The sequence below is a fragment of the Rutilus rutilus genome (assembly GCF_951802725.1).
Source record: "Rutilus rutilus genome assembly, chromosome: 17".
In the NCBI taxonomy this organism is placed as follows: Eukaryota; Metazoa; Chordata; class Actinopteri; order Cypriniformes; family Leuciscidae; genus Rutilus; species Rutilus rutilus.
In genome coordinates this window covers 33,779,517-33,790,349 of record NC_140230.1, presented here as the reverse complement: position 1 = coordinate 33,790,349, position 10,833 = coordinate 33,779,517, and the positions used below count along the sequence as shown (strand labels likewise).

The 10,833-nt window shown below is 35.9% G+C and overlaps 1 protein-coding gene across 2 annotated transcripts in view; it reads right to left on the bottom strand.

Annotated features, from left to right (window-relative positions):
- Positions 1-1,026: 1,026 nt before the first annotated feature.
- The window catches only part of ubr5 (ubiquitin protein ligase E3 component n-recognin 5), a 62,118-nt gene continuing 52,311 nt past the window's right edge, over positions 1,027-10,833 (bottom strand). For both annotated transcript variants that reach the window (XM_084385662.1, XM_084385663.1), the window contains exons 49-58: positions 10,122-10,266; positions 9,900-10,030; positions 9,002-9,062; positions 8,674-8,852; positions 8,501-8,585; positions 7,699-7,854; positions 7,503-7,616; positions 6,514-6,658; positions 1,854-1,939; positions 1,027-1,756 (exon numbers count right to left, since the gene is read on the bottom strand). In XM_084385662.1, the coding sequence (XP_084241788.1) occupies positions 1,544-1,756; positions 1,854-1,939; positions 6,514-6,658; positions 7,503-7,616; positions 7,699-7,854; positions 8,501-8,585; positions 8,674-8,852; positions 9,002-9,062; positions 9,900-10,030; positions 10,122-10,266 (1,315 nt within the window). In that variant the 3' untranslated portion in view covers positions 1,027-1,543. The remainder of the gene's footprint in view (positions 1,757-1,853; positions 1,940-6,513; positions 6,659-7,502; positions 7,617-7,698; positions 7,855-8,500; positions 8,586-8,673; positions 8,853-9,001; positions 9,063-9,899; positions 10,031-10,121; positions 10,267-10,833) is intronic.

Sequence of the window (10,833 nt, the reverse complement as noted above, 5' to 3'; positions counted from 1 at the left end):
AGTTACTCTACATTTTTAAGATCAAAAGTTGCATCTCTGATAAAAAATTTAACGTTTTTTATTAACTAAGCAAATCAATAATTACTGAAACAAGTATATTGCTAATTTTTAGTTCATGTTAGTTATTGCATTAATGAACGTTATCAAATGGGACCTCATTTTAGACTTTTTTTCTTTTCTTTATCCTTTGATGTCCATGTGACGTCTTTATCCTTTGATGTTGGTGTTTGATGCTGCTTCAGTGTATATGTAATGAGTGATTATAATCAAGGTATTAATCAATATTTTTCCTTCTAAACATCAAATGAGTTGAATGACTTTTCTGGAGATTTTACTTTGATATAGACGTTCCCAGTGGGACCACTGAAATGTTCTTTTCATGTCTGTATTTGATATCCGAATGGAGCAACAGTGCTTGCCAAGGCTTCCAGAAACGAAGTAGGGACTTGTTTTGTGTTTGAGAAAGGTCTTCAACGCGTTAAAACATATAGGGGGTCATTGAAGCCAATAGTTTAAGGAACCATTTCTTCGTTAAAGCCTTACTTTCCAGTTAGACTAAAGTGTAGCTCTTTATTCTGAGGGGATATATTATAATATATCCCCTATATTATTGTCGGGACTTCATTCTGAGTGAAATACTGCATATAATAGCATTTAAACCAGTATTCAAGTAAAAATGTCAAATGACCACGTTGCATGTTTAATTCAACGTGTGAGATGCAACTATCATACACAGCTACTTTGCAAAGCAAATTAAATATACTAAATTGGGTTGAAAATGCAGAGTTTTCTGCAGAAACTGAATGCAAATTACCTGATTTTATTTCCAACATTGACAACTGACACTCCTAAAGTGATGAGAGAACCTAGTTAATCACTGCACAATGCATTCTGCATTCACATACAGTAAAAGGTATGCAAGTATATGCTTTGAAAGTGTGCGTTTTCAAACCTCACCACAGGGACATTTTCATCTAAAGGGTTTCGTTGCAGATACGCGTGTGTGTAGAAGAACCACAACACTAGTTTGCATCCAAGTTTATTTTTGAAATTCCCTACTCCCTCTATACAAGAAAAAATGACTTTCCACAAAGGCAGCAGTGAACTCTCAGTGATAGTAATATTTATGATTAGGGCAGGAAAAAAAATAAATCAAATCACAGTGTAATCTTCCTTTTTCTTTAAATACTCCTGCTGTCATCTTTGGCTGGGGTTTGGCGGACAGTTTACCGTCAGGCCAAAGTCACGGGAAGTTTACAGTTCAAGCCAATGGAGCTGCAGGCTTCAACTTTACAAAAGCCAATGCAGGAATGTTGCGTTATACTCTGATAACGGAAATAAAAAAACAAAACAAAAAACAAAAAAAATATAAGAACAAGCCGTCCAACGTTTGAAACGCAGACCAAAAACAACAAAAAAAAGACTGCCGGGGATGCGACAGCACTTTTTTTTTTTTTAAATTTCATAAAATTGTATAGACAAAAAATAAATCTACAAAAATGGAACTAGAATATTACACAACGATTAAACGAGTTTCGTTTAACTACACAAAACCGAAATTCTTGGTCTTGATGGCTAGTAAAAGTTTCTGTTTGAGAATCTGTTTGGAAGAGTAAAGTGGCACGTAAAGGCGAGAGATGCAGGTGTTGGCGGTGGGCAGGTGCTGGTCGTCCGGCGGGCGGATGGTGATGGAGGGCATGGGCTGGAAGCCTTCTTCACTGGCCGGCAGAGACGGGCTGGACGTCCAGAAATACACCTGCGGGAGACACACACACGCACACACACGAATGCCTTAACATCTGGCACGCTTTACGTGAATTAACACCGAGTAAAGAAATGCAGAAACGTCCTACCAGGTCCTGCCTCTCCGTCATACTCATCTTCTCGACGATGGACCAAAACCAGCGTTTGAACTGCAGCAGCTTCTCCGCATTCTCGCCTGGAGGTTTAAACAAAACAACACGATTGAAGGATTTACAGGCTCCTGATTCATTGGATCTGATTTATTTCATGTCATTTAAGCAGAAAATGTTTTCATGGAAAAACTACTCAGTTTATAACAATCATAAATATAGCTGCAGGCAGCAGTTAAGGGGCCAAGCACAAAGGTCATCAGACCAACTGCGACGATGAGCAGTTAAAGACATATTAAGATGATTTTAGGCAAAATGCCTGAAAAATTCAATACAAATCACTAGTTATGTGATCTAATGTGTATCACTTTCGACCAATAGGTGGCGCTGTGAGCATAACATGCAAAGTGTGGTGTCAATATGCCAAAGCATTGCAGAGATACAGCCTCGGAGTCGTTTTTGCATCATGCCATCAAATTTGTTGATGCGGTATACACAACTTTTTTTTTTTTTTTTTTAAGATGATACAATTAGATTTTGGTGGATTCGAGGTCTAGGAGGAGTTTGAAAATGTTTCTTTTTTTTTTAAGATACAATTCTATTTAGGTGGATTCGAGGTCTAGGAGGAGTTTGAAAATGTTTCTTTTTTTTTAAGATACAATTCGATTTTGGTGGATTCGAGGTCTAGGAGGAGTTTGAAAATGTTTCTTTTTTTTTAAGATACAATTCGATTTTGGTGGATTCGAGGTCTAGGAGGAGTTTGAAAATGTTTCTTTTTTTTTAAGATACAATTCGATTTTGGTGGATTCGAGGTCTAGGAGGAGTTTGAAAATGTTTCTTTTTTTTTTTTAAAGAAAATAAAAGTGGCATACAGGAAGTTTGACCCAACTATGGCAAAATTGGTATCCATGTTTTCGGCATGACCCAAGGAATCTATTAAGACCAGGTTCATTACAGTAAGCTAATTTAATCAAAAGTTATTAGCATTTTTGGAAATTTCATTATAACTTTTCAAGGTGGCGAGGCACTGAAACTTTTTTGAGAACCGTCAAGGGCACGGTGCCGAAGACACTACGCCTGTAAAATAAAGCATTTTACAAAAAAAATTCAAGATGGCCGCCAACCAAAATGGCCTACATGGGAAAATTAGGAATCGTTCGACTTGACATGCTGCACCAAATCTATAATGACAACAGTTTTGTCCAAACCGTACAGAAGATATAAGCAAAATGTAAATTTTTCATATCTCCAGACCACTTGGTGGCACTGCGCTGAAACTGTGCAGGTAGCCTTACGTCATGGTTGTCATAACACAAACCAAATTTGGTCAGAATATGTTAAAGCGGTAAAGAGCCTCACATCCATTTTGGCATGCTCTGCGTCAAATTCCTTCACACGTTATTCAATAAGTTTTGAATTCTGTAACTTTCTGTTGGCATGGACTAAAGATGATCTAGATACATTTTCGTGAAAACTGGATGAACGGTCCAGGAGGAGTTTGAGAAAGTAGTACATTTCATGACGGAAAATTACATTTTTTCAATCGAATCGTCTTGAGACGAGGAATAAAAAGGAAGTTAGAACTTTGTTTCTAGCCTTATGGTTCAGAAGTTATTAGCATAAACGTAAGTGAAACTTTGAACAGTTAGTGGTGTTAGAGGGATTGAGTTATAAATTGCTGTGGTTTATGTCCAGACTGTCCTCTATCTGTGTGCCAAATTTCATAACTTTCCCACAAGCGGTTCTATGCGCTGCCATAGACTCAAGAGCGGAAGAAGAAGAAAGAAAAGGAAGCAGCAGAATAATAATAAGAAGAATGCCAATGATTACAATTGGTGCTTGGCCCCTAATAAAACTACATACAAAGTCATACACAATTATATAATAAACAATTTAACCAAAAAATTTTACAACAATAAAAATATAGCAATTATATAAGAACCTTCAGTTTGATATTCGATGGAAAATGTTCTTTGAAAATGTCCATTAACAAAATTTCTGATTCAAATTGTTGCCTAATATAATAGAAACAGGCTAAAATATGCTTAACAGTCAATAGCTACGTTCCAAAACTGGAACATCTCATAAAACATTTGCAAATAAAGCATCATTTCCAATCCCATGTCTTCAAGAGAGAGAGAGAAAAAAATAAATCATCACTTCATGGTCATCGGCGCATATCAGTAATACATTTTTTATTTATTTTTTAAGTTGCTGCAACGAGAAGTCTGTGAATTTATTTCAGATAAAAATTTTTAAATAATTACTTGCGCATCAGAAAACAGATCAAACGCAATAAACACTGTCATATTATCTTGCATTCAGAGGCAGATGCCTGATGTTTAGAGGCGCAAACAACATGGTTTGAGTTTCAGGGCTAATAAAGAACATTAACATGACTAACATTGCTCTAAACCTTAATAATGAGCCTTAAAATATAAATTAAGTGCTAAAGCGCTAATAAAGCTTGCCCGCAGTGCACTGCCAAAAGTAACGATTAAAGTATCGGAAAAAAACAAAGGAGACTGTCTGAACATTTTAACAAATTTAATAAACTAGTGTTTTTTGAGTAAGTGTCGGCTGCAAAGTTGACGTTGACGACACTGGCTCGTCATCTCTGGACGTGCCTATAGAGAGAAATGAACGTTGAGTTAAACATGTCGTGCAGTGAGCGCTACTAATTTAGCTTCCACACGAACACCCCTAATATTAGAGCACATGTATCTAGGTTAATGCTAGGCTAACGTTAGCCACTTTACATGGCCGCTCGTTCTACTAACGTTTCAAATGACAAGCCATGTTTGAGGTAGGCTTGCAGAGGTAGATGTTTCGTCTTAATTACAACATGACAATGTGTAGCCGCTGCGCTGACTACTACATCTTCTGAGGCAGCGGCAGAAACGGAGGAGGCTGGTTTGCACGGCTTTGTTTTCCGTGCTGTCGTCTCCACCAGTCTCAAAATTTTATGCATCCACTGTATTGTAATTTCCTGCTCGACCGGCACGTTGCAACAAACACAACCTTGTTTCTGCAGCGACTTTCAGCATGTTTCCTATAACAACATCTAACATGTTTACGGGGCATGAGAAAGTGGCAAACTACAATCTAAAAATCAGATTAGAGCTGGGACAGATTTCCAGAAATGCAATTTGATTTCAAACCACATATGTGACCCTGGATCCCAAAACCAGTCATAAGTCGCACGGGTATATTTGTGGCAATAGCCAACAATACATTGCATGGGTCAAAATGATCGATTTTTCTTTTATGCCAAAAATCAGTAGGATATTAAGTAAAGATCATGTTCCATGAAGATATTTTGTAATTTTCCTACTGTAAATATATAAAACATTTATTTTTGTGAGTGGATGCAGCACAATCGTGAACATACAGTACCAGTCAAAAGTTTGGAAACAATACCATTTTTAATGTATTTGAAAGAAGTCTCTTATTCTCATCAAGCCTGCAGTTAAAAAAACAAAAAAAAACAGTAATATTATGAAATATTATTACAATTTAAAATAATGGTTCTCTTTTTTAATATATTTTAAAATGTAATTTATTTTTGTGATGCAAAGCTGAATTTTCATCAGCAAGTACTCCAGTCTTTGGTGTCTTATGATCCTTCAGAAATCATTCTAATATGATAATTTGATACTCAGTTATTATCAATGATGGAAACAGTTGTGCTGTTTAATATATTTTTTTGGAATACTTTTTTCAGGATTCATTGATGAGTAAAACGTTAACAGCATTTATTCATAAAAACAGCATTTATTCAAAATAAAAACATTTCTAACAATATAAATCGTTACCATCACCTTTTATCAATTTAACGCATCCTTGTTGAATTAAAGTACTAATTTCTTTAAAAAAAAATATTTACTGTTCCCAAACTTTTGAACAGTAGTGTATATTGTTACAAAATATTTCTATTCTAAATAAATACAGTTCTTTTTAACTTTTTATTCATTAAATAATCCTGAAAAAAGTATCTCAGGTTATAAAAAAAATATTAAGCAGCACAACTGTTTCCAACATTGATCATAAATCAGCATATTAGAATGATTTCTGAAGGATCATAAGACACCAAAGACTGGAGTACTTGCTGATGAAAATTCAGCTTTGCATCACAAAAATAAATTACATTTTAAAAGTATATTAAAAAAGAGAACCATTATTTTAAATTGTAACAATATTTCATAATATTACTGTTTTTTTGTTTTGTTTTTTTTTACTGCAGGCTTGATGAGCATAAGAGACTTCTTTCAAAAACATTAAAAATAGTAATGTTTCCAAACTTTTGACTGGTACTGTAGATGGACAACTTTAAAGGTGATTTTCTCAACGTTTCGCTTTTTTTGCACCCTCAGATTCCAGATGTTCAAATAGTTGTCAAATATTGCCATATCCTAACAAACCACACATCAATGGGAAGCTTATTTATTCCGCTGTCATGTGATGTATACATCTAAATTTCAAAAAAATGTACCCATGTGACTGGTTTTGTGGTCCAGGGTCATATATGAAATGTAGCTCAAAATGGATTTGCATTTCATGTGATTTTTGTCCATTCACACTCGCTAAATATTATCGGATTCCAATCAGATATGCACAAAAATTGGATTTGGGCTGACAGTCTGAGCGAGGCTTTATGTACCTGATTCATCATTGAAAGAGGTGAAACTAATGAGCATCTGGACGTTGACTTCTCCACAGCCGTTGACCAGCAATCTGAAGTCCTCCGCCGTCAGGTCCTCCAGAGCATTCTTTGGAAGCACATCCAGAAGGCCCTTCCGCATGGCCTGCAAAACAACATCTTCACTTACATCTGCGCATGGCTTTATTTTTGGCAGAGTACACAGATCTTTCAGTGAGTGGCGAAAGAACATGCACCTAAAGCATGCAACGCAAAGGAATGCACGAATTGAAAAAATATTCGGCTTGAATGCAATGCAAGTTGGTTTTTGGATAAAAGCATCTACAAAATGCATAAAAGTAAATGTGCATTCAAAACCGGTAGTTGTGCCTCTGTGTTTTGGCCTCTTTCTTAGGCTCAACCCCTCGGGACTGCTATTGGTTCGGGAAGCTGCCTATCACTGTTAACCTGACTGACGACACGGTCTCCGCTGCCAATCCTGTCTAACGTCAGCGTTTAAAATAGTGACAGGATTAACGCGAGGCAGACAATCTTTGCTCTCCTGTTCCCCTACTTTATGTCAGTGTTATTTAATCTGCCCTTTTTGCTAGTTTTTTTGTGCTCAGTTTCATTACAGTTTTTGTCATCTCATTTTGTTTTTTGCCATTTTTGTTTCTCATCATTCATTAATCACATTTGCTTTTGTGCTGATGACAACCTTCTCCTTGCCCGAGGGGAAAACTGGACAGGTAATTCCTTAATTGTAAAATAAACCACCTTTACTGGCATTTTTGTGTAGCGTTTTATCCCTAGCCACCATCATTTAAGCACATAATGGTCACAATCTCAATGTTACCTCCGCTAACCCCAGACCAAAATTAAGACGACGCAAAACCAGTAAGCTTCAAAATAAGGTCAAGAATGAGCCGTGATTTGGACCAGATAGTCAAAGTCTGGCTCTCTGAGTCCTAAAAATCAGGTTAGGCGACTCAAAAGTTAAGTGCACTCACATGCAGAGGCTGTTCTGCCACCACCAGCATCCTGTGCTCTGCGTATCTCCTCACGTACTCGTACACGTTCAGAGGAGTCACAGGCATGTTGACCCCACCGGCCAGGAGCTCCACCTGCAGATCCAACAGAAAAACATTCAGACATGTGCAAACACTGAACCCTAATGCAAACACAAAAGGGAAATGTAGCCATTACCTGTCCTGCTCCTTCCTCCTTGCAGAGGTCAATAGCGAAGGCGAGGTCCATCGCCGCAAACACAGCCTCCGCCTCCTCGGTTTGAGAGTGTCGAATCAGCTGTCGCAAGCTCTCGTACATCACCGGGTCGAAGAAAGCGAAGTCGTGCCAGTTCACCTGCAGCACAGCGAAATCCAGTCATAAAAGGTCACGGAATTTTGGCAAATTGTGGATAAGGAAATCAAAAGTAGGGCTGTACAGCTGTTCACATCGTTTAAAAACGAGGTCTGCATGTTCTGCATGTCTCTGTAAATGAGCGCAGTTTTGTCTACTACACACTCAAGCTCGTGACACGCAGTTGTATGTACTTCTCAAAGTGAAAATAATAATGAAATTTTGATATTTAATGAAGTTTTTATATTATCAGTAGACTTGTTGTGCAGCAGTTTGTTTAGAAAAAAAATGTGTTTCTTCATTTGAAAAGAATTCAAATGTTAATATTTTATGCCTTTGATATCCACCATTTTTGATAAATTTGTATTAAATCATAAATCCAGAAAAATAAAAAAAGAAACCAGAATTTATGCAAAAAAATTAAAACATTTCATACATAGGCCCCATTTTTGTAAAAATGTTGATAAATTATTTAATTGTTAATTTAGGAATTCAAATAATTAGACACTTTTTGATTATTAAAGGTGCAGTATTTAATATTGAGTTATTTTGGAAAAAATAAAACAGAGTTTACAGAGCCCTAACTTAGTGACAGGTTTAAACCTCAGATCAATGCAGGATATCGCTATTACAACACGTAGATATTCACCTTCCTGCCGAGCAACACCTTGATGACGTGTCTGTTGAGTGTGATGGGGCAGAGTTCATTTTGTAACAGACATAACCCAAGTATCCTGCAGGCAGAAGAAAAGAATCAGGGACATTAGTAGGAGCTGGTGGTTCATTCTCTCACAGATGTTCAAGTGAACGCGTGTCTCGTACCTGCCGATGTTACGGAAGCAGTTGAGCCTGGCCTCAGTGTTCTTGCCTGGACGGGGCGAGTAAAAGCCCCTCTTGCCGGGTTGGTAAAAGAGAGGTGCATTATCATCCCCGTCATCAGGGTCGTCCAGCTCCATATCAACCACGCTGCGGGTGGAACCGTGCCTCTTTCGGTTCTCCTGCTGGTGGAATATAGAAATTACAATTAAAAACAGATCATAGGTGCAACAAAGAACTTCTTTAATCTCCAAAGAACTATATAGATCAACTCATGCACAATATGCATGCAAAAGACAAGAAAAGAGCCTTTAGAGTTTTAGACACAACATACTTGTGCTTTTTCAGGAGTGTCGAGGAGGCCGAGGTCCAGTATACTGTCAGCGCCATTTTCCCTGTGCAAGAGAGAGAAGCTCATAAAATACTCCACTATCAGCAAAAAAAAGTCTAGGTGTATTACACCACAAAATCAAATGGCAAACACAAAAAAAAAAAAAAAATAATAATTAATAATAATAATAATATAATCAACTTTATTGGCCATGTTTGCAGAGACAAACTAGGAATTTGACTTGGTAACAACAACCAATTATATATATATATATATATATATATATATATATATATATATATATATATATAAAATAAATATATTTAATAAGCAATTACTACAGCATTTATTAAATACATTTAATAGTATTTAATATGTAATTTTATTATTACTTTTTAAATTAATAAATATAATGGTAAATATGTCTTGTATATAATTAAATAAATTTTGTAATTTGCATAATTACTTTATATAATTTATATTATATTTAAATACTGTTAAATATGTATTTAATATTATTAAATACTATAATAACTCAAATAACAACAGAAAGACACAAATGAAAGACCAAGCTGAAAAGCAATAAGCACTAGAAATAAGAAATACTACATAAACGTATTAAGAAATCAAATGTACAAAAAAAAACCTGCATAGTCTTCAGTTACAAAAAGTTACAAAATTTATTCAATCAAGAGCAATGAGAGATTTTTTCTCTCTTTTGTAATTGGATTAACATTTAATGACAGACAACAGCAGGTTTTAGGCTGCGAACACCTAAAAACTGAATGCACAGATCCAATATACTGTTACACATGCATTTTCTTATTTTCTTTCTCAACTGTTTAAGTTCACTTAAGGCATAAATGACTATTTTCTTGACAGGGGGCGTGAGATTATTCACCTTCCGTGAGTTATGAGGAGCTCCATGGCCTCTTCCACTCGAGCTCTGAGTGAGTCTTCACTGGCCAGGAGCAGCAGCAGCTGAGCAGGAGAGAGCTCCAACAGCATCCCTGTGATTTTACTGGCAAACGCCTGTAGAGAAAAGCACACCACATAAATGCACATCACACACTACATCATCTTTTCAAAAGCCACATTTGCTGATGGTTGTACTGGTTTGTACCGGCTGCATGGCGTGCACGCGTGGGTACAGTCTCTCTCCTAGAGCCTGTCTGTGAGCCGGCAGCGGCTCCGGTTCATCACTGGGGTTCCCTTCTGATGCGGGTCTGAACGGCCGTGTGTCAATTGACAGCTGTCTCCTTGAGTCCCTGCAAAGAAAATAATAAATATAAAAAATTAAATGTTAAAAAAATAATGCTTTAGATCTTTTCTTTTATTAAATAAAAATTTTTTTAAACATATCTGTAGCCATTTGAAATTAGAGGCAACCACTGCATTTTAATCACGATCCAAACAAAGATGCTACACACATGCAGCATGAGCAGTTGTTTTTGATTTAAATAAGAATGTATAATAAAAGATCATCTTCCATGATATATTCATGTATTTTCTGGCAAAATAAATTTATCATGGACAATTTATGCACTTTGGGTGCTAAAAAGGCACTTAATAAATTAATAAAATGTACTATTATTATTTAATTTTTTTAAATAACTGAATTTTTAAAGAATACCCATAAATTTAATGAATATATCACGAAAGATCATCTTTTATTTGAATTAATTAAATATTACATTTTTAATATTAAAATGTCATTTAATCAAACCATTTTAAATAATGGGATTAAAAAAAATCATCTCCATTAAATGAATGTTTCTTAAACTTAATTTGCCAGAAATTACACCATGAAAGATTATGATGTTTTTTTTTTTTAT